Source organism: Mobula hypostoma, chromosome 7 (genome assembly GCF_963921235.1).
Source record: "Mobula hypostoma chromosome 7, sMobHyp1.1, whole genome shotgun sequence".
In the NCBI taxonomy this organism is placed as follows: domain Eukaryota; kingdom Metazoa; phylum Chordata; class Chondrichthyes; order Myliobatiformes; family Myliobatidae; genus Mobula; species Mobula hypostoma.
In genome coordinates, this window is record NC_086103.1 from 16,597,883 (window position 1) to 16,622,613 (window position 24,731).

The 24,731-nt window shown below is 49.8% G+C and overlaps 1 protein-coding gene across 1 annotated transcript in view; it reads left to right on the forward strand.

The window, feature by feature from the left end:
* LOC134348848 (magnesium transporter NIPA2-like) overlaps positions 1-22,285 on the forward strand; it is a 31,474-nt gene extending 9,189 nt beyond the window's left edge. The window contains exons 2-6 of the mRNA XM_063052629.1: positions 3,872-4,099; positions 6,547-6,603; positions 14,396-14,486; positions 17,855-18,015; positions 19,935-22,285. Of these exons, the coding sequence (XP_062908699.1) occupies positions 3,872-4,099; positions 6,547-6,603; positions 14,396-14,486; positions 17,855-18,015; positions 19,935-20,551 (1,154 nt within the window). The 3' untranslated portion in view covers positions 20,552-22,285. The remainder of the gene's footprint in view (positions 1-3,871; positions 4,100-6,546; positions 6,604-14,395; positions 14,487-17,854; positions 18,016-19,934) is intronic.
* Positions 22,286-24,731: the final 2,446 nt, after the last annotated feature.

Below are 24,731 nucleotides of genomic sequence, written 5' to 3' on the forward strand. Positions count from 1 at the left end.
TTTCTGATGTGTTTAGTCACATACTCAAAAAATTCTATCAGGCTCGTAAGGCATGACCTGCCCTTGACAAAGCCATGAGGACTATTCCTAACCATATTATACCTCTCCAAATATTCATAAATCCTGCCTCTCAGAATCTTCTGCATCAACTTACCAACCACTGAAGTAAGACTCACTGGTCTATAATTTCCTGGGCTGTCTCTACTCCCTTTCTTGAATAAAAGAACAACTTTCGCAACTCTCCAATCCTCCAGAACCTCTCCCATCCCCATTGATGAGGCTCAGCAATCTCCTCCCTCGCCTCCCACAGTAGCCTGGGGTACATCTCATCCGGTCCCGGCGACTTATCCAACTTGATGCTTTCCAAAAGCTCCAGCACATCCTCTTTCTTAATATCTACATGCTCAAGCTTTTCAGTCCGCTGCAAGTCATCACTACAATCACCAAGATCCTTTTCCATAGTGAATACTGAAGTAAAGTATTCATTAAGTACCTCTGCTATTTCCTCCGGTTCCATACACATTTTCCCACTGTCACACTTGACAGGTCCTATTCTTTCATGTCTTATCCTCTTGCTCTTCACACACTTGTAGAATGCCTTGGGATTTTCCTTAATCCTGCCCGCCAAGGCCTTCTCATGGCCCCTCTGGCTCTCCTAATTTCCTTTTTAAGCTCCTTCCTATTAGCCTTATAATCTTCTAGATCTCTAACATTTCCTAGCTCCCTGAACCTTTTGTAAGCTTTTCTTTTCTTCTTGACTAGATTTATTACAGCTTCTTCCCCAGTCTTTTCAGTTTGGTTCCCACCCCCCAACAATTCTAGTTTAAACTCTCCCCAGTAGCCTTAGCAAACCTCCCCAACAGGATATTGGTCCCCCTGGGATTCAAGTGCAACCCATCCTTTTTGTATAGGTCACACCTGCCCCAAAGGAGGTCCCAATGATGCAGAAATATGAATCCCTGCCCCCTGCTCCAATCGCTCAGCCACGCATTTATCCTCCACCTCTGTCTATTCTTTTACTCACTATCGTATGGCACAGGCAGTAATCCCGAGATTACTCCCTTTGCTGTCCTGCTTCTCAACTTCCTTCCTAACTTCCTGTAGTCTGTTTTCAGGACCTCTTCCCTTTTCCTACCTATGTTGTTGGTACCAATATGTACCACGACCTCTGGCTGTTCTCCCTCCCACTGCAGGTTATTTTGGACATGATCTGAAACATCCCAGTCCCTGGTACCTTGGAGGCAAACTACCAGTTTCTTTCCTGCGTCCAAAGAATCGCCTGTCTGACCCCCTAACTATAGAGTCCCCTATCACTACTGCCTTCCTCTTCCTTTCCCTACCCTTCTGAGCCTCTGGGCCAGACTCTGTGCCAGAGGCACGGCCACTGTCGCTTCCCCCAGGTAGGCTGCCCCCCCTGACAGTACTCAAACAGGAGTATTTATTGTTCAGGGGGACAGCCAAGGGGTACTCTCCAGTATCTAACTCTTCCCATTCCCCCTCCTGACTGTGACCCACTTGTCTGTCTCCCGTGGCCCCGGTGTGGCCACCTGCCTGTAACTCCTCTCTATCACCTCCTCGCTCTCCCTGACCAAACGAAGGTCATCGAGCTGCAACTCCAGTTCCCTAACACGGTCCCTTAGGAGCTGCAGCTTGACACACCGGGTGCAGATATGGCCGTCTGGGAGACAGGGAGACTCCGGAATCTTCCACATCTGACACCGAGCACAGAAAACTGGCCTCACACACATACTTCCTTTCCGCAATTAACACAGGTAAACCTACCTCGCCTCATTACTGCCTAATCCCGTTGAGCCAAAGCCCTATCACTCTGCCACCTCTCACTCCGCTGCCCGCTGGATACGGTGGTCTTCTTTTTAAACTTTCCCCGCTCTGCTAGCTAACGTCACGCGCCTGCGCAGTCTTGCCTCTCTTTTACCGCGAGTAGTAATTTATGAAAAAAAAATACATGAGCAAAGACTGACAAACAACAAATGAGCATAAGGAGATAAATTGTCCAGATACAGGAAAGAAACAAATAATAATCATAAATAAATAAATAATACTGTGAACATGAGGTGTCAAGTCCTTGAAAGTGAGTCTGTAGATTGTGGATTCGGTTCAGTGTTGGGATAAGTGATGTTATCCATGCTGGTTCAATAGCCTGATAGTTGAGGGGTAATAACTGTTCCCAAACTTGGTGGTGTGAGTTCTGAGGCTCCTGTACCTCCTGCCCAGTGGTAGTAGCGAGGAAGAAAAGAAAAGAGATCACTCGTCTGAGTGTCACTGGTACCATGTAACCCAGTACTACCTGTCTCATGGTCGGGTGGTCAGTGACTAAACCGGCTCCCCCACCAGGCTTGCCTGATGAGGAGGGTGGCTAGACACCCTGCAGGACGAAAAACAAGACCTGTCAAAGGGCGGATGAGCCCTCTCATAGGGTCAACGGCCATCTAGCAAACACGTGCCGTGAAGCACAGAAAGGGCATCCCTTGCATCGAAGCTTGGTCTGGCCATTCACTGCAACAGAACTTCCCCCAGCCATCTTGGACCCCACCATGCCGCTGGATCCGGGAGGGGATGTCGAGAGGGTGGGTCTGGACCTGGGCAACCCCCTACTCACCTAAAATCCACTCACGCACACGCTGTTCCTTTCTGAGGAGTGGGGTCCTACCCCACTAACTGACTGAAAAGAACCATCATCATCCTATGGGATGGATGAACGGACGGATGGACGGACAATAGGATGGCTTCAATGGTGGGAGTCCATGATGATTGATGTTGCTTTCCTGTGACAACACTGCATGTAGATGTGCCCAATGGTGGGGAGGTCTGTACCTGAGATGGACTGGCCGTATCCACTACTTTCCTGTGACATTGTTCATGTAGATGTGCCCAATGGTGGTGAAGTCTTTACCCGTGATGTACTGAACTGTATTCACCACCTTCTGTAGTCTTTTCTCTCTCTGGGCATTGGAGTTTCCATACCAGGCAGAGAAGTGACCAGTCAGGACACACTCCAACCTCATAGTCATAGTCATACTTTATTGATCCCGGGGGAAATTGGTTTTTGTTACAGTTGCACCATAAATAATAAATGGTAATAAAACCATAAATAGTTAAATAGTAATATGTAAATTATGCCAGTAAATTATGAAATAAATCCAGGTCCAGCCTATTGGCTCAGGGTGTCTGACCCTCCAAGGGAGGAGTTGTAACGTTTGATGGCCACAGGCAGGAATGACTTCCTATGACGCTCTGTGTTGCATCTCGGTGGAATGAGTCTCTGGCTGAATGTACTCCTGTGCCCAATCAGTACATTATGTAGTGGATGGGAGACATTGACCAAGATGGCATGCAACTTGGACAGCATCCTCTTTTCAGACACCACCGTCAGAGAGTCCAGTTCCATCCCCACAACATCACTGGCCTTACGAATGAGATTGTTGATTCTGTTGGTGTCTGCCACCCTCAGCCTGCTGCCCCAGCACACAACAGCAAACACGACCGCACTGGCCACCACAGACTCGCAGAACATCCTCAGCATCATCCGACAGATGTTAAAAGACCTCAGTCTCCTCAGGAAATAGAGACGGCTCTGACCCTTCTTGTAGACAGCCTCAGTGTTCCTTGACCAGTCCAGTTTATTGTCAATTCATATCCCCAGGTATTTGTAATCCTCCACCATGTCCACACTGACCCCCTGGATGGGAACAGGGGTCACCGGTACCTTAGCTCTCCTCAGGTCTACCACCAGCTCCCTAGTCTTGCATCTATAGATTGGACCAGTCAGGACACACTCCAATAGAAGCCTCTTGGAGATTTTGGTGACAAGGTGTTCACATCCGTTACTCCAGCTCTGCTCTCTCCCCAGGGGTGTTCGCGGCACTGGAGTGCTCCTTGGATTCTTGCCAGGAGCTGTGCAGTGTGGTCCAGGTGAGCAACCAGAACGCGACGCTGGCTCTCCTGCCCCCCTGGAGGGATCCAGACTTTTACATTGGCCTGGCCTTGGCCTCCGTCTCCAGCATCCTGATCGGGATCAGTGTCATCCTCAAGAAGAAGGGGCTGCTGCGGCTGGCTGATGATGGCAGAGTTAGAGCAGGTGAGGGGGGAGTGTCTGTTTCTACAGTGACCGTCCCCCACTGTGACCCTCCCTCAGTACCACCCCTCCCTCAGTGTGACCCTCCCTCAGTACATCAGTACTGCCCATCCCACAGTGACCCTCCCTCAGTACCGCCCCTCCCACAGTGAGACTCTCCCTCAGAACCACCCCTCCCACAGTGTGACCCTCCCTCAGTACCACCCCTGCCACAGTGTGACCCTCCCTCAGTACCACCCCTCCCATAGTGTGACCCTCCCTCAGTACCGCCCCTCCCATAGTGGGACCCTCCCTCAGTACCGTCCCTCCCACAGTGTGACCCTCCCTCAGTACCACCCCTCCCTCAGTGTGATCCTCCCTCAGTACCACCCCTCCCACAGTGTGACCCCCTCAGTACCACCCCTCCCACAGTGTGACCCTCCCTCAGTACCACCCCTCCCACAGTGTGACCCTCTCTCGGTACCGCCCCTCCCACAGTGTGACCCTCCCTCAGTACCACCCCTCCCACAGTGTGACCCTCCCTCAGTACCACCCCTCCCACAGTGTGACCCTCTCTCGGTACCACCCCTCCCACAGTGTGACCCTCCCTCAGTACCACCCCTCCCACAGTGTGACCCTCCCTCAGTACCGTCCCTCCCACAGTGTGACCCTCCCTCAGTACTGCCCCTCCCATAGTGTGACCCTCCCTCAGTACATCAGTACCGCCCCTCCCACAGTGTGACCCTCCCTGAGTACCACCCCTCCTGTGTTGTGGTATATCCATATTCCCAAGTGTAATATTTCCTAATCCTCACATTCCCTCAGTGCCCACAAGTCTCCTCTTTGCCACCTTGATTCAGAGTGTCTGTTCTCAAGTCCTGTCATGGAGAGATTGTTTAAGCATCAAAGTTTCCCTATATCTGAAGTGTTATCCAAGGACTTTGCAAACACCCCTTAACCTCCCTGCATCCTAACCAAAACCTCCCCCCACACTAAATCCCCTTCCCCACCTGAAACTTTAACCCAAATCTATACCCACACATCTTACTTAACCCGAGTCCACCTAAATAGAAATCTGAGGTGCAAAGAGACTTGAGAGTCCTTGTGCAGGATTCCCTGACGGTTAACTTGCAGGTTGAGTCAGTGGTAAGGAAGGCCAGTGCAATGTTAACATTCATTTTGAAAGGACTAGAATATGAAAGTAAGGATGTGATCTTAGGTTGGACTGCACTTGGAATATTGTGAGCAGTTTAGGGCTCCTTATCTGAAAAAAGATACACTGGCATTGGGGTGGGGGTGTCCAGAGGAGGTTCACGAGATTGATTCCGGGAATGAAAGGGTTAATGTTTGTGGAGCATTTGATGTCTCCGGGCCTGTACTCATTGAACAGCTCATTACAGGCCCTTTGGCCCACAATGTTGTGCTGACCATGTAACCTACTCTGGAGACTGCCTAGAATTTCCCTAGCGCTTAGCCCTCTATTTTTCTAAGCTCCATGTACCTATCTAAGAGTCTCTTAAAAGACCCTATTGTATCTGCCTCCACCATTGTCACTGGCAGTGCATTCCACACACCCATCACTCTCTGTGTGAAAAACTTACCTCTGACATCCCCTCGGTACCTATTTCCAAGCACATAAAAACTATGCCCCCTCGTGTTAGCCATTTCAGCCCTGGGAAAAAGCCTCTGGCTATCCACACGATCAATGCCTCTCATCATCTTATACACCTCTATCAGGTCACTTCTCATCCTCTGTCGCTCCAAGGAGAAAAGGCCAAGTTCACTCAACCTATTCTTATCAGGTACATCTCCAATCCAGGCAACATCCTTGTAAATCTCCTCTGCACTCTCTCCACAATGGAGCTTAGAAGAATAAGGGGGGAATCTCATAGAAACCTATCGAATATTGAAAAGTCTACATAGAGTGGATGTGGAGAGGATGTTTCCTATAGTGGGAGAGTCTAGGACCAGAGGGCACAGATAGAGTGGCTGTGGAGAGGATGTTTCCTATAGTGGGAGAGTCTAGGACCAGAGGGCACAGCCTCAGAATAGAGGGAAGTCCCTTTAGAACAGAGATGAGAAGGAGGAATTTCTGTAGCCCGAAGAGATAGATCTGTGGAATTTACGACCTCAGACAGCTGTGGAGGCCAAGTCGTTGGGTATATTTAAAGGGGAGGTTGATAGGTTCTTGATTAATCAGGGTGTGAAAGGTTACGGGGAGACAGCAAGAGAATGGGGTTGAGAGGGATAATAGATTAGCCATGATGGAATGGCGTAGCAGACATGATGGGCTGAATAGCCTAATTCTTTTCCTATGTCTTATGGTCTGAACCAAACCCCTCCCTGACACACTCCCTCACCTGAATCCCCTCCCTCTCTCATAGCTCCCAGCCCCAACACCAGCACAACGCACCCCCCTGCCACCCCTGAGTTGAGACCGAGCTTTGAGCGTAGCTGTTTGTGTGTTACAGGAGAAGGTGGTCATGGTTACCTGAAGGACTGGATGTGGTGGGCGGGTCTGCTGACCAGTGAGTAAAATCCTTTTCCGAATTCATGATCTTTAATGTCATTTCCAGTACACGTGTATAAAGGAGAACAAAATAATTGGGGCGCCACAGTAACATAGTGGTTAGCGCCATGCTAATAGGACTTGTGGAGTTCAATTCCAGCGTCCTCTCCAAGGAGTTTGTACGTTCCTTCCCATGTGCATGCGGGTTGCCTCCGGGTGCTCTGGTTTCCTCCCACAGTCCAAAGGTGTATCGGTTAAGATGGCGGCGCAATGCAGCACGTGCGGCCGTTCCGGATGAATATCGTATGTGTAACTAGGGGGGCCGTGCACAATCCTGATTTGATAGAGACAGCCATGAGAGTACGGAGGTACACCTGGAGTAACTTCTGAAATGCCTGCTACGCTGCCGCTGCTACTGTGCGATCGAGAATCTCCGGAGACGAAGGCCCCAAATCCTCGGCTTTGCCTATCGCCTGTTGCCGGGGCCGGGGTCGAAGCGCTCGGCAGAGATGGTGCTCAGTGCTCGGTGTCGGAGAGCTGGTCGGAGGCTCGGAGTTTTCGGACGGACTCGGAGTCGGACTGTGGTCGGATGCTTCCAGGATGCTGCATCGGCAAGTTGGCGGCGCTGGAGGTTCACCGTCTGCGTGAGATGATGGGACTTTCGAGAGACCTTGAGACTTTTACCATGCCCATGGTTTTTTTAAATCAAATTACGGTATTGCTTTGCGCTGTTGTAACTGCAAACATTTGTATATGTAATAATCATGTGTTTTTTGTTAGTTTTTAAGTTGGTTTGTCATGTGTTTCTGTGATATCATTCTGGAAAAACATTGTTATTTCTTAATGCATGCATAACTAAATGACAATAAAGGAGGACTACGTGTCCTCAAATCATAATCATATCATAACAAGCCACCGTAAATCGCCGTGACGGCAGACTCGTTTAATCAGGCAGTGTGGCTCGCTGTGCTGGAAGGGCCCGTTCTGTGCTGTGTCTCTAAATGAATAAAATAAAATAAGTGTTTTTCCAGATGCAATGCAGCAAAAAAACCACAGGATAAGGAACACGATCATAATTTAAAACCGGGTCAAGACCTTTCATCGGGACGGGGAAGGAATAGGGACGATACCAGAATGAGGAGGTTGGAGGAGGGGAAGGGGGCGAGCTGGAAGGTGAGAGGTGAAGCCAGGTGCGTGGGAAAGGTCAAGAGCTGCAGAGGAAGGAATCCGAGAATGGACCACGGGAGAAAGGGAACCCGGGGAAGGTGATCGGCCAGAGGGGAGAAGAAAAGGCCTGAAAGGGGACCAGAATAGGGAATGGAAAAAGAAGGAGGGGTGGGGGAAAATAGCTGGCGGTTAGGGAAATCAATGTTCCTGTCATCAGGTTGGAGGCTACCAGATGGAATACAAGGTGTTTGTCCTCCACCCTGAGGGTGGCCCCCCGCCCTTGGCACAAGAGGAGGCCACGGACTGATATGTCAGAACTGGAATTCCACCAGGAATTCTGCTCTTTGCGGATGGAGAGGAAGTGCTTGACAAAGTGGTCCCCCAATTTACATCGGGTCCCAGCAATATACAGCAAGCTGCATGGAGAGCACCAGATACGATAGACCACTCCGAGAGACTGGCAGGGGAAGTGTTTCCTCTCCCGGAAGGGCTGATTGGAGCCCTGCATGGAGGTGAGTGGGCAGATGTCACATTTCCGCCGCCTGCAGGGGTAGCTGCAGAAGGGAGACTAGTAGGTATAATACATAGGATAGCTTATATACACAGATGGATTGTATGTCCACAAAGTGACGTTAGGCACAGGAGTGTCTGTACTTAAGGTGTCTTTGGCTGGAAATGCTGTTGTTGGATGTAGACTCTCCCTCCCAAAGATGTAGCATCCTCTCCACATCCACTCTATCAATGAGACCCTTTGCTACCTGTCTTGGGCAGCGTGGCACGGTTGTGTCCCGGTTAGTGTGACACATTGCAGTCCCAGTGACCAGGGTTCAATTCCCACCAAATCGCACCTTCATGCGTAACCAGACAGTAATGGTGCAGCCATCACAGCAAACCAAGCTGTCGATGTTCATTCAGCCATTTACCTCCCTCTGTATGAAGAGGGATGGGAGGGATGGTCCCAAGTACCGGCTGCAAAAGGGGCAGCATTGAGTTTGCAGCCAGCAACCCCACCCTGTAAAAACCCAGAGCCGCAGAAACACCAACTGAAGCTCCAAATACCTCGTCCCTGGGAGAGGAAGGATTGGAAATGAGAGACGTGGAGAACAGTGTCCCCGGAAGCTGTTCCTGACAATGATTCGTCAGCCCTGTCGTGCCCAAGGCCACCTGCAGTGCTGCATGAACAAAAGCCGCCTTTTCCTGCAGAGGAAATCTAATCAAGGTGTTCCTAACCTTCAGTGAACAGGTGAGGGAAGGATCAGAAATAGCATGAGGAGATCACTTTGCAGGCAGCCTGCTGCCCCCCCCCGAGTGCACCGCCTGCTGCCCCCCCCGAATGCACAGCCTGCTGCCCCCCCAAGTGCACCGCCTGATACCCCCCGAGTGCGCAGCCTGCTGCCCCCCCGAGTGCGCAGCCTGCTGCCCCCCCGAGTGCACAGCCTGCTGCCCCCCCGAGTGCACCGCCTGATACCCCCCGAGTGCACCGCCTGATACCCACCGAGTGCACAGCCTGCTGCCCCCCCGTGCCCAACCTGCTGCCCCCCACCGAGTGCACAGCCTGCTGCCCCCCCCGAGTGCCCAGCCTGCCCCCCCCGAGTGCCCAGCCCTGCCGCCCCCCCCGAGTGCACAGCCTGCTGCCCCCCCAGGGCACCGCCTGCTGCCCCCCCGAGTGCACAGCCTGCTGCCCCCCCGTGCCCAGCCTGCTGCCCCCCCCGAGTGCCCAGCCTGCCTGCCCCGAGTGCCCAGCCTGCCTGCCCCGAGTGCACAGCCTGCTGCCCCCACAGTGCACAGCCTGCTACCCCCCCCAGTGCCTAGCCTGCTGCCCCCCCAGTGCACAGCCTGCTGCCCCCCCGAGTGCCCAGCCTGCTGCCCCCCCGAGTGCCCAGCCTGCTGCCCCCCCAGTGCACAGCCTGCTGCCCCCCCGAGTGCACAGCCTGCTGCCCCCCGAGTGCGTCGCCTGCTGCCCCCCCCGAGTGCACAGCCTGCTGCCCCCCCGAGTGCGCCGCCTGCTGCCCCCCCCCCCGAGTGCACAGCTCAGCTTGGAAGTGGAGTCACAGAGCCCAACGCAATGTGCGGAGGGAGGCCGAGGTCGGGGGGTGGAGGGTGATTGGGTGTTCTTTAGGAGTGCAACACCACGGGCTTCTCCTTAGAACAGAGATGAGAAGCAATTTCTTTAGCCAGCAGCTGATGAATTTGTGGAATTAGTTGCCACAGACAGCTCTGGACACCAAGTCATCGGGTGTATTTAAAGTGGAGGTACATAGTCTCAGTGTCAAAGGTTACAGGGAGAAGGCAGGAGAATGGGGTTGAGAAGGATGATAAATCAGCCACCATGGAATGGAAGAGCTGATTCTTGTAATCTTATGGTCCTTCACACGGAGACCCAGTGTGCTGATCCCATGACATTTAATTACCTTCAATTTACTGAATTATTGAAAGACCACACTGACCACAACCATGGGGGATAATATTACAGCTCACCTCCTGACACACTGCAACTCCTGTTCTTTGACCAGAAATACTTCTCTTCCTCATTGAAACTGAGGCAAATAATTTACATCTGTGACATAGGTTGCTGGATTTAAGTGAAATGATGTTACTATCCTTAATTTTTCTTGCTCCATTCAGTTTGAAATTTCTTCTTGAAGCTCTTTTCACAGTCTAGACACTCTTCTTGGTTTTGCAATTTAATTCAGAACCACTTTGCTTGGCAAGTGGAAGGAGCTCGGGTTTACTGGAGAGATGCCTTCGACAATGGTAGGAGTGGTGAATCTCCCTGGAATGTGGAATGCGAATTGCTGGGGGGGTTCACATTGTTCAGGCTGTCAGCAGCGACAGAGAGAAATTCTTCCTGCTGTTTGGAGTGTCTGGGACTAGGAGTGATAATCTACACATTACGGTCAGATAGTTTAGGAATGCATTAAAGGAACTCTTTCTCACAGTGAGTAGTAGAAACTTTATCCCACTGTTTTTCAAAGTTTAAAAAGTTTGAATTAAATTTATGACCAAAGTACTTGTACATATATGTCATCATATACAACCCTGAGATTCATTTTCTTGTGGGCACTCATAGTAAGTACAAAGAAACAACAAAAAACAAGCAAAATAGTAATAAATAAATACGGAGAACATGAGATGAAGAATCCTTGAAAGTGAGTCCATAGGTTGTGGGAAGTGTTGGGTGACAGGGTGAGAGAAGTTAAACCCTTTGGTTCAAGAGGCTGATGGTTGAGGGGTAGTAACTGGTGGTGTGGATCCTAAGGCTCCTATACTTCCTTCCTGATGGTAGCAAAGAGCATGGCCTGGATGGTGGGGTGGGGTGAGGGGTTTGTTCCTTCATAATGGATGCTACTTTTTGATGAAGAATACGGGACTCCACCTCACAGAGAATTGTAGAAAGGTGCATCTCTTTCCCACTGTTTATGGTTGGTGAGAGAGATAAATATGGAATTGAAATTGGTTTACTATTGTCACATGTACCGAAATACAGTGAGAAGTTTTCCTTGCATTCTGTTCATACGGAGAGAGATAAACATCTTTCTTACTTACTTAATGAAGCCCATCACACCCAGTGGAGCATCGGCTGTTGACGGCAGCTGACCCGAGTTCCCAGTCCTGGTCCAGTCTTTCAGGTTGCCCCCAGGTTTAACCAGTCTTTGAAGATCCTTCCTCTCCCGGGGATGAGGTCTTTGGAGCTTGTGTTGGAATTTCTGTAGCTCTGGGTTTTTAAAGGATGGGGCTGCTAGCCCGGTGCCCATTCCCACTCCTTCCACAGCCAGCCTTGCGACCCTCCCTCTTCGTACAGAGGGAGCTAAATGTCTGAACTAACACTGGTCGTTTGGTTTGGTGTGACGACTACACCAAACCGCATCAACCATTACGGTCTGGTTTCTGTGTTGAGGTGTTAGTGGTGGGAATTGAACCCAGGTCACTGGCACTGTAATGCCTTACACTAACCACGACACTATGGTGTTGCTCCAAGACAGAAGGTGAAAAATGAGGGGGATCTCATTGAAACCTATCAAGTGGCTAACCCCTATAGGCATCAATGGATCTGGGGTTGAGAGGGTAAACCGCTTCAAGTTCCTTGGCATCCACATCACCGAGGACCTCACATGGTCTGTACACCAGCTGTGTGGTGAAAAAGGCACAACAGCGTCTCTTTCACCTCAGACAGTTGAAGAAGTTTGGTATGGGCCCCCAGATTCTAAGAACTTTCTACAGGGGCACAATTGAGAGCATCCTGACTGGCTGCATCACTGCCTGGTATGGGAACTGTACCTCCCTTAATCATAGGACTCTGCAGAGAGTGGTGCGGACAGCCCAGCACATCTGTAGTTGTGAACTTCTCATGATTCAGGACATTTACAAGGACAGGTGTGTAAAAAGGACTCGAAAGATCATTGGAGACCCGAGTCATCCCAACCACAAACTGTTCCAGCTGCTACCATCGGTACCGCAGCATAAAAGCCAGGACCAACAGGCTCCAGGACAGCTTCTTCCACCAGGCCATCAGACTGATGAACTCACACTGATTTGAGTGTATTTCTATGTTACATTGACTGTTCTATTTATTATAAATTATTATAAATTACAATGATTGCACATTGCACTTTTAGATGGAGAGATAACATAAAGATTTTTACTCCTCATGTATCTGAAGGATGTAAGAAATAAAGTCAATTCAATTCAAGTAGCGGATGTGGAGAAGATGTTACGTCAATACTGGGGCAGTCTGAGACCAGAGGGGACTGTCTCATTAACAGAGGGTCATCCACTTAGAACAGAGATGAGGAAGAATTTCTTCAGCCAGAGACACACACAGACGGCTGTGGAGACCAAGTCAGGGTATATTTAAGGTGGATGTTGATAGGTTCTTGATTAATCAGGGCATCAAAGGTTACAGGGTGAAGGCAGGAGAATGGGGTTGAGAGGGATAATAAATCAGCTGTGATCAAATCGCAGAGCAGGCTCAGTGGGCCAAGAGGCCGAATTTTGTTCCTCCATCTTTACCCACAGGAGTGTACTCCAGTGTAATGAAGGAGGTTGTCATAAAGACCAGATACGCCAAGTGATTGGCTCTCACCAACATTTATTCCGTGTCCCACCGCAGTGCGGTTTTCCTTTGGACTGTACTCCATACCAAAGTGCCCTGCAGCTCTCCAACCACCACCAAGGAAGGGCAGGGTAGCGGGTGTAGGAGAACACTGCCACACACAGGTTCCCTTCTGGGTCATAGAACACTGGAGCACAGAAGAAGATCCTTCGGCCCATCTAGTCCATGCTGAACCATTACTCTGCCTCATCCCATCAACCTACACCTGGACCATACCCCTCCCATCCATGTACCTATCCAAATTTCTCCTAAGTGTTGAAATTGAAATTGAAACCACACTTTCACCACCCTGTTCCCCTTAAACAGCTCACCTTTTACCCTTAACGCATGACCTCTAGTTGTAGCCTCACACAACCTTATTGGAAAAGCCTGCTTGCATTTACCCTATCTATACCCCTCATAACTTTGTATAATCAATCAAATCTCCCTCATTCTCCTACACTCTGGGGAAGTAAGCCCTCACATTCTGGTCCTCAAGTCCCGACAACATCCTTGTAACTTTTCTCTGCATTCTTTCATTTTTATTGACATTTTTCCTGTAGCTGGGTGACCGGAACTGCACGCAATACTTCAAACCTGGCCTCACCAATGTCTATACAACTTCAACATAACATCCCATCTCCTATACTCAATACATTGATTTATGAAGGCCAATGTGCCAAAAGCTTTCTTTATGACCTATCTACCTGTGACACCACTTTCACTTAAGTATGGCCCTGTATTCCCAGATCCTTCTGTTCTACCACACTCCTCAGTGCCCTCCCGTTCACTGTGTAAGACCTACCCTGGTTGGTCCTACCGAAGTGAAACACCTCACACTTGTCTGCATTAAATTCCACCTGCCATTTTCAGCCCATTTTTCTAGCTGGCTCAGATCCCGCTGTAAGCTCTGATAGGAGCTTTCCGATGTGTCGTGCACCACCCTTGCTCAGGTGGCTTGGGAGCGTAGTGTAACACTTACAGCAATCAAGGTTCAGTTCCTGTTGCTGCCTGTAAGCAGTTCAGACATTCTCCCAGTAACGGCATGGGGTTTCTGTGGGTTGTACAGATTAGGGTTCGTGAGTTGCGGGCATGCCGAAAGCAACGCTTACGGGCTGCCCCCAGCGCATCCTCAGACTGTGTTGGTCACTGATTCAGACATCCCATTTCACTCTCTGCTTCGATTTGCTGATGCACGTGTGACTATGTTAATCTGAAGTAATCTCCTAATTTGGATAATTCCTTCACTGTTCTCCCCAACACGAGGAGAAAGTTCTTTATCAACAGGGCATCAAAGGTTACGGGAGAAGGCAGGAGAATGGGGTTGAGAGGGAAAATAAATCAGCCATGATAGAATGGCAAAGCAGACTCGATGGGCTGAATGGCCTCATTCTGCTCCTATGCCTTATGGTCTTATTATCTAATGGTCAACAGCACTTTAACCAACACAGCATGTGCAGGCATTTCTGAGTGAGCAGTGAATAGTGGAGTGTGAAGGATGAGGACTGGGTGTTAAATTCTGTGCTGATTCCTGGTCTACTGTCTCTTTCAGTGGGCGGGGGAGAAGCGATGAATTTTGCTGCGTACGCCTTCACTCCGGCCACTGTTGTCACTCCGCTTGGAGCACTCAGCGTCCTCGTCAGGTACTGTACTGGTTTGCCTCAATCCAGCTCCGGGATCACAGCCATCCCGATCCCAAACCCACCCACTTACCCCTCAATCCAGCTCCGCGATCACAGCCATCCCGATCCCAAACCCACCCACTTACTCCTCAATCCAGCTCCGGGATCACTGTAATCCAAATCCTGTACACACCCATTTACCCCTCAATCCAGCTCCAGGATTACCGTAATCCTGATCCCAAACCCACCCATTTACCCCTCAATCCAGCTCTGGGATCACCATAATCCCGATCCCAAACCCACCCACTTACCCCTCAATCCAGCTCCGGGATCACAGCCATCCCGATCCCAAACCCCCCCATTTAGCCCTCAATCCAGCTCCGGGATCACAGCCATCCCGATCCCAAACCCACCCACTTACCCCTCTATCCAGCTCCGCGATCACCGTAATTCCGATCCCATACCCACCCACTTACTCCTCAATCCAGCTCCGGGATACCCGTAATCCGAATCCTGTACCCACCCATTTACCCCTCAATCCAGCTCTGGGATACCTGTAATCCAAATCCTGTACCCACCCATTTACCCCTCAATCCAGCTCCGGGATCACCGTAATCCTGATCCCAAACCCACCCATTTACCCCCTCAATCCAGCTCCAGGATCACTGTAATCCCGATCCCAAACCCACCCACTTACCCCTCAATCCAGCTCCGGGATCACTGTAATCCCGATCCCAAACCCACCCATTTACCCCTCAGTCCAGCTCCGGGGATCACCGTAATCCGGCTCCAGTATCACCACACCTACCTACCCTCCAATCTGGCTCCCTAATTACCTTCTGAGCTCCTTGCTGCATCGCTTTCGAAGTGTCACTGGTTAAGCTGTTAATATTCTTACAATATTTAATTTATGCACTTTGTTTATTTATGATAATTCATCTGTGGATTCTATCCTTACCTTCCTAAATTATTGTGTGTTATATGTGTGTTATGCGTACTATAGTGCTTTAAACCCTGCTCCAGAGAATCATTGTCTTGTTTGACGATATACATGCATATAAAAGTGACTTGACTTAACAATTCCGAATCTAGACCCACTATCCAGCTCTGGTGTCACCACAATCCCAATCCCGTACCACCACTGATCCCACAATCTGATTCCTTCACTCACCATTCAACCCCAGAATAACCACACACTGATCGTACAATCTCCCTCCATTACTCCCCAGCTGGAGGAACTCAGCAGGTCAGGCAATATCTTTGGAGGGAAATAAACATTTGACATTTTGGGCTAAGGTCCTTCATTGGGACCAGAGATGCAGTGGAAAGGAGATTTACCAGGATGCTGCCTGGATTAGAGAGCAAGTTTTATGGGGATAGGCTGAGCAAGCCAGGGCTGTTCTCTTTGGAGCGAAGGGACATGAGGTGACTTGATAGAGGTGTGTAAGCTAGAGTGGGCAGCCTTGGACTTTAGAGGGAGATGCATAAGGGGCATTTAAAAAACCACTTATTAGGCACATGGATGAAAGAAAAATGGAGGGCTATGTGCGAGGGAAGTTTAGATTGATATTGGAGTAGATTAAAAGATTGACACAACATCATATGTGGACCAAAGGGTGTGGACTGTGCTGTAATGGTCTATGTTCTATGAAGTCCCTCCAACATTTTGTGTGTATTGTTCAAGATTTCCAGCGTCATCAGAATCTTTTGTGTGTTTAATCTCTGCCTGGTCTCTCCTTGAAGCAGTGACAATGTGTTGGGTACAGCCCTTGGCAGTTCCTCACCAGAAAGCCGTCCGGTGTGATTTGCTGCCTGATTTTCCTTTGCCAACCAGGTGAAAGGCCACGTAAGGGCAAAGGGGCATGAGATACCCCTGGCACATAAGGTAAAGGAGAATCCTAAAAGATTCTGAAAGCGTATTAAAAACAACTAGGTAACTAGAGAGAGATAGATCCCTGTTATGATCAGTGTGTTCATCCATGTACGGAGACGCAGGAGATGGGTGAGGTGTTGAACTTAAAAGGGTTGTAAAGAAAGCTTTTGGCACATTGGCCTTTGTAAATCAAAGTACTGAGTTCAGGAGACGGAATGTTATGTTGAAGTTGTGTATGGTGTTGGTGAGGCCTCATTTGGAATATCGTGCCCAGTTCTGGACACCTACCTACAGGAAAGATATAAAGAAGCTTGGAAGAGTTTAGAGAAACTTTACAAGGATGTTGCTGGGACTTGAGGAGTGAGCTATAGAGAAAGTTTGAGTAGGTTAAGATTTCATTCCCTTGAATTGGAGGTTTGAGGTATACAAAATTATGAGGGGTGTAGATCGGGCAGATGGGGCTCGTCAACCACGGTTGGCAGCTCATCTAGAAGAAGGAAAACTCTGATCTCAAACTTCCGCTGCCTTGCGGCTACACCCACTCATAGGAAAGGCTTCGGGAGTAAACCCCGAGGAAAAATCCAGAGCTGGAGTCCCTAAGGCAGTCCTACATTGAGTCAACGCTGACTGGCAACTCCTGTGACACTGCTGGTACCAAACTGTGTCAGTCTCTGCCGTTCCTTTGGGTTTATCGGATGCATGGAGAGGGGGCACTTGCTGCATGGGCAACAGCTCGCTCTCCAAATCGTACTGCCCAGGCTTGAGTATCTAGACAGCTGGGACACAACATCCATGACCAACTCTGACTAACAGAGGCCCTCACATCACCTCACAGCTAGGGTAAATACAAGCAGGCTTTTTCTACTCAGGTTGGGTGAGACTAGAACTAGAGGTCATGGGTTAAGGGTGAAAGGTGAAGTGCTTACTTCACTCAGAGGGTGGTGAGAGTGAGGAACGCGTTGCCAGCAGAGGTGGCGGATGTGGGTCAATTTCAACACTGAATAGAAGTTTGGATACGTGGATGGGAGTGTATGGGGAGCTTATAGTCCAGGTACAGGTCAATAGGACGAGGCAGAACAATAGTTCAGCATGGACTAGATGGGCCAAAGGGCCTGTTTCTGTGTTGTAGTGTTCTATGAAACTACGAAAACCAACTGATCACTGCACGGTCATTAGCAGGTGAGGAGGAGGTTGGGTGGGTTGGGGTGGAGGATGAAGGAAAGAGCTGGGAGGTGATAGGTGGAAAGAGTAAAGAGCTGAAGAAGAAAGAATATGATTTGAGCATACAGTGAACCTTGAGAGAAAAGGAAGGAGGAAGGTAACTAGGGGGAGGTGATGGGTAGGTGGGGAAAAGAGTCTTGGCTCAAAATGTTGTCTATTTACTGCCCTCCTCCCTCCATTGATGCTGCCTGATCTGCTGAGATCCCCAGTATTTTCTGTGTGCTTCCCAAGATTTCTGGCATCTGCAGAATCTCTTGTGTTTAATTGTTTCCCCCATTCTCGTCTCTCTCTGCAGCGCACTTCTGTCATCCTATCTTCTGCAGGAGAGCCTTAACCTGTTGGGGAAGCTGGGCTCTGTGCTCTGCATCCTGGGCTCCACCATGATGGTCATCCACGCCCCACATGAGGAGGAGGTGAAGACGTTGGAAGAAATGGCCCAGAAACTGAAAGATCCAGGTCAGTTCGGGAGCAGGCAGCCTCCTCACTTACTTCCTAACGAGCTCATCTCTAGGACATGACCAACGTTGCTTCATGTCCTTTTATTGCTTGGTTACTTCAACCCATCACCCCTACTGGGGCATAGGCCACCGATAGCAGCTTACCAGAGTACTCTGCTCTGGGCCAGTCCTTCAGATTATCTCAGGCATAGCCTATCTCCTTCCTTTCCCAGGGGAAATCTTTGGAGCTTCTGTTAGCATTTCTGTGGCTCTGGGATTTTATGAGATGTGGTTGCCAGCCCCAAGGTCGGTCCTCCTCCTTCCACAGCTGGACCTGGGACCATCCATGGCGGAGTTCTGTGTCGGTCAGCTCGGTTGTGAAATATAGGCAAAGGCAACCACTAGAACCAACCTTAACTTGCCAGGGGTGTGAGGTAATGTTGCAGCTCTATAAGACCCTGGTTACACCACATTTGGAGTATTGTGTTCTGTTCTGTTCACCTCATTATAGGACATTGATAAGATTGTGAAGAAGGGGTATGGTGTGTCAGCCGTTATTGAAATTTATCATCCAGGGTTAATACCTGACTTCAAGAGCACTTGTGAGTTATGTTCTGGTTGGACTTAGTCCTTAAACTGTTGGAGAACAGTGCGGAAAGAACAGGTGCTGTTTTCTCCCGATAGGGATTAGTTTTTAGTTCCAAGTGCTCCTGCCATGTTTTGTCACCCTGCAACCTTATCTTTCAATCTCTTAGAATTATGGAGGACAGCATGTGTATAAATGTCTCTCTCCAGCAGACTTCATCATGATCATCATGACTCCAGTATTTCTACTATTTTTTAATGTTTCTTAATTGTACATATGATTTTTTTGTGTTCTATCGTTGAGCAGCAGTAAACCATCTGATTGGCCTATCAGAGTTCTCTTTGGGAACTAGTTGACTTGATCAGCATTTCTGATCTGGCTGTTGTTTACGATTGCACTTAATGAAAAAAAAATCTCATTACAGGAAGAACGTGGAAGCTTTAGAGAGGGTGCAGAGGAGATTTGCCAGGATGCTGCCTGATTGAGAGAGCATGTCTTATGAGCTAGGGCTCTGTTTTTGGAGTGAAGGAGAATGAGAGGTGACTTGATAGAGGTGTACAAGATATAATGAGGTTTAGATAGAGTGGACAGTCAGAGAGTTTCTCCCAGGGCAGAAACGGCTCTTATGAGGAGGCATAATTTTCAGGTGATTGGAGGCAACAGATGGGCTTTTTTTTTACACATGGGAAGCCCTGCCAGGGGTGGTGGTACAGATAATACATTTAATAGACTCAGATAGGCACATGGATGATAGAAAAATAGAGGGTTATGTGGGAGGGAGGGGTTAGGTTGATCTTGGAGTAGGGTAAAAGGTCAGCACAACATCGCAGGCCAAATCTCCCAAACTCTCGATGACAAGGAGCTGCTGATTTTTGTGCACTTCTCTGCTAGGTGAGTAGACAGAGGACAGGTCCATGTCAAAGGGTTAAAGGTCTGGTGTTACCTCGGAAGGAGAGGGGGGAAATGAACCTGGGGGCTGGTGAACCATGCAGACGGCTGTCACTGCTGCAGAAATGTTTGCAACACTCCCCTTTCTTCCAAGGTCCTCTCTCCTCTCTCATCAGAATCCTTCCTCTCAACCCCTTTATCTTTCCAACCCACCTTCACCATCACCTTCTAGCTATCTTCCTTTCCTCCCCCCCTCCCCACTTTTTATTCTGGCTTCTACCCCCTTATTTTCCAGTCCTGACAAAGGGTCTCAGCCCGAAATGTTGATTGTCTACTCATCTCCATAGACGCTGGCCGACCTGCTGGGTCCCTCCAGCGTTTTGTGTGTGTTGCTCTGCAGAATCTCTTGTGCTTATAAATGTACTTAAACTTTAGACTTTGACTTTAATGCTGTTGAATTGCAGGGTTCCTGGTCTTCGCCTGCCTTTTACTGATAGCCATACTGCTCCTCATCTTCTACGCGGCTCCCAGGTACGGGCACGCCAATGTCCTGGTTTACATCTCCATCTGCTCCCTCATTGGTGCTTTCTCCGTCTCCTCCGTGAAGGGCATCGACATTGCCATCAGAGCGTGTTTTGCCAATATGCCAGTTTACCGGCACCCGCTAACCTGGATCCTCACCCTCTCGCTGCTAGTCTCCATCGTCACGCAGGTCAACTACCTGAACAAATCCCTGGACGTGTTCAACACCTCAGTGGTCTATCCCATCTATTACGTGTTCTTCACCACGGTGGTCATTACCACCTCCGTGATCCTCTTCAAAGAGTGGTTCAGCATGTCTGCCGTGGACATTGTGGGCACTATCTCTGGATTTGGAGCCATAGTCCTTGGTGTCTTCATGCTGCATGTCTTTAAGGACCTGGACTTCAACCTCAGCAATCTGCCACGGGCACTCAAGGTGCAGGACAGGGTGTGTGCAACTCCTATGCTGAAATTAGATGACAAACACATCCTTGTGGAGAGTACAGACAACGCAGTGTTGACTGAGGACAAGTCAAGGGTCTTTGTCATCTATGGGTGAAGGGTCTGGGCTGATGAACAATTTAAATGTGACCATAAAGGCCAGACTTGAGTGGACTAATTGTACATAGCAGGCCCCTTGACCCACAATGAGTGGACTAATTGTAGATTCCAGGCCCCTTGACCCACAATGAGTGGACTAATTGTACATAGCAGGCCCCTTGACCCACAATGAGTGGATTAATTGTAGGTTCCAGGCCCCTTGACCCACAATGAGTGGACTAATTGTAGGTTCCAGGCCCCTTGACCCACAATGAGTGGACTAATTGTAGATTCCAGGCCCCTTGACCCACAATGAGTGGACTAATTGTAGATTCCAGGCCCCTTGACCCACAATGAGTGGACTAATTGTACATAGCAGGCCCCTTGACCCACAATGAGTGGACTAATTGTAGATTCCAGGCCCTTTGGCCCACAATGAGTGGACTAGGAAACAAATGGTTGTCACATCGAACGTAGAACACTGTAGCATATTACAGGGCTGTTGGCCCACCATGTTGTGCCAACCTTTTAACTTACCCTAAGATCAATCTAACCCTTCCCTCCTACATAGCCCTCCAATTCTCTATCATCCACGTGCCCATTTAAGAGTCTCGTAAATGTCCCAAATGCACCTGCCTCCACCCCCTCCCCCAGCAGTGCGTCCCACACACCCCCAATCCGTGTAAAGATAACCTGTGATGTTGGTCATGTGTGTTGCAGAGTATGCATTAGGTGTGATAATGGCCACAGCAGTCACTGTGTCCAAGGTATAATGCCATGGTTGGGTACACTGCAATAAGCTCCTTACCCCACAGCCACTGAAAGGCCTTTCTGTGTCTGGGGAAAACACAAAAAATAGATGTTTCATTTGTCACATTTATGTTGATACATCGAAACATACAAGTGAAATGTATCGTTTGCATCAATAACCAGCACAGTCTGGAGATGTGCTGGGGGCAGCCCACAAGTGCCATGTTTCCGGTGCCAACATAGCACGTCCACAACCCGCTAACCCTAACCCATACAAGTTCAAGCTCAGTTTACTGTCACTCATGTGTACCACCGAACGAAACAACATTCCTCCGGACCAGGGTGCACAACACCGTACATATAACCCACACACAATTGTACACATGTGTACCACCGAACGAAACAACATTCCTCCGGACCAGGGTGCACAACACCGTACATATAACCCACACACAATTGTACACATGTATATCATCAAATGAATCAACATTCCTCCAGACCAGGGTGCACAACACTGTACATATAACCCACATACCAAACACATAAAGTAGTATTACTACAAATAAAGTAACAGATAATAAAGTTACACATCTTTGGAATGTGGGAGGAAACCAGAATGCCCCAAGGAACCCATGCAGTCATGGGGAGGATGGACAAAGTCCTCACAGACAGTGGTGATGCTGAACCTGGGTTGTGGACACTGTAACGTGTTGTACTAACTGCTGCTCTAGCACGCCACCCATGACAGGAGTGTGGTGGATACTCTGTAGTGACCTGGGTGAACATGGCTGTTATGTGATGGAAGAGGTAGTCACTGAGACTGGGCAGGGTTTACCCTTGGAGTGCACCTCTGTCAAATGCCTTGCAGTTCTCCAGCTCACCCTGCCCACCAAACCCTTCCCAACTCCGTGACACCCACCAAACCCTTCCCAACACCGTGAAGACCACCAAACCCTTCCCAACTCCGTGACACCCACCAAACCCTTCCCAACTCCGTGAAGACCACCAAACCCTTCCCAACTCCGTGAAGACCACCAAACCCTTCCCAACACCATGACACCCACCAAACCCTTCCCAACACCGTGAAGACCACCAAACCCTTCCCAACACCGTGAAGACCACCAAACCCTTCCCAACTCCGTGAAGACCACCAAACCCTTCCCAACACCATGACACCCACCAAACCCTTCCCAACACCGTGAAGACCACCAAACCCTTCCCAACTCCCTGAAGCCCACCAAACCCTTCCCAAGTCCGTGAAGACCACCAAACCCTTTCCAACTCACTGAAGACCACCAAACCCTTCCCAACTCCGTGAAGACCACCAAACCCTTCCCAACACCATGACACCCACCAAACCCTTCCCAACACCGTGAAGACCACCAAACCCTTCCCAACACCGTGACACCCACCAAACCCTTCCCAACACCGTGAAGACCACCAAACCCTTCCCAACTCCGTGAAGACCACCATACCCTTCCCAACACTGTGAAGACCACCAAACCCTTCCCAACTCCCTGAAGCCCACCAAACCCTTCCCAACACCATGAAGACCACCAAACCCTTCCCAAGTCCGTGAAGACCACCAAACCCTTTCCAACTCTGTGAAGACCACCAAACCCTTCCCAACTCCGTGAAGACCACCAAACCCCTCCCAACACCGTGACACCCACCAAACCCTTCCCAACACCGTGAAGACCACCAAACCCTTCCCAACTCCGTGAAGACCACCATACCCTTCCCAACACTGTGAAGACCACCATACCCTTCCCAACACTGTGAAGACCACCAAACCCTTCCCAACTCCCTGAAGCCCACCAAACCCTTCCCAACACCATGAAGACCACCAAACCCTTCCCAAGTCCGTGAAGACCACCAAACCCTTTCCAACTCTGTGAAGACCACCAAACCCTTCCCAACTCCGTGAAGACCACCAAACCCCTCCCAACACCGTGAAGACCACCAAACCCTTCCCAACACCATGAAGACCACCAAACCCTTCCCAAGTCCGTGAAGACCACCAAACCCTTTCCAACTCTGTGAAGACCACCAAACCCTTCCCAACTCCGTGAAGACCACCAAACCCTTCCCAACTCCGTGAAGACCACCAAACCCCTCCCAACACCGTGAAGACCACCAAACCCTTCCCAACACCATGAAGACCACCAAACCCTTCCCAACACAGTAACATCCACCAAACTCCTCCCAACACCGTGAAGACCACCAAACCCCTCCCAACACTGTGAAGACCACCAAACCCTTCCCAACACCGTGACACCCACCAAACCCTTCCCAACTCAGTGAAGACCACAAACCCTTCCCAACACCGTGAAGACCACCAAACCCTTCCCAACTCCCTGAAGCCCACCAAACCCTTCCCAACACCGTGAAAACCACCAAACCCTTCCCAACACCGTGAAGACCACCAAACCCTTCCCAACTCCGTGAAGACCACCAAACCCTTCCCAAGTCCGTGAAGACCACCAAACCCTTCCCAACACCGTGACACCCACCAAACCCTTCCCAACACCGTGAAGACCACCAAACCCTTCCCAACTCCGTGAAGACCACCATACCCTTCCCAACACTGTGAAGACCACCAAACCCTTCCCAACTCCCTGAAGACCACCAAACCCTTCCCAACACCATGAAGACCACCAAACCCTTCCCAAGTCCGTGAAGACCACCAAACCCTTTCCAACTCTGTGAAGACCACCAAACCCTTCCCAACTCCGTGAAGACCACCAAACCCCTCCCAACACCGTGAAGACCACCAAACCCTTCCCAACACCATGAAGACCACCAAACCCTTCCCAAGTCCGTGAAGACCACCAAACCCTTTCCAACTCCGTGAAGACCACCAAACCCTTCCCAACTCCGTGAAGACCACCAAACCCCTCCCAACACCGTGAAGACCACCAAACCCTTCCCAACACCATGAAGACCACCAAACCCTTCCCAACACAGTGACATCCACCAAACCCCTCCCAACACCGTGAAGACCACCAAACCCCTCCCAACACCGTGAAGACCACCAAACCCTTCCCAACACCGTGACACCCACCAAACCCTTCCCAACTCAGTGAAGACCACAAACCCTTCCCAACACCGTGAAGACCACCAAACCCTTCCCAACTCCCTGAAGCCCACCAAACCCTTCCCAACACCGTGAAAACCACTAAACCCTTCCCAACACCGTGAAGACCACCAAACCCTTCCCAAGTCCGTGAAGACCACCAAACCCTTCCCAACTCCGTGAAGACCACCAAACCCTTCCCAAGTCCGTGAAGACCACCAAACCCTTCCCAACTCCGTGAAGACCACCACCAAGAACAGGGAAAGCAGCAAGTGCAGGTGATGTTGCCATGCACAGGTTCAAGTTGAAGTTTATTGTCTTCTGACTGTACATATATACAACCAAATGAAACGATGTTCCTCTGGACCATGGT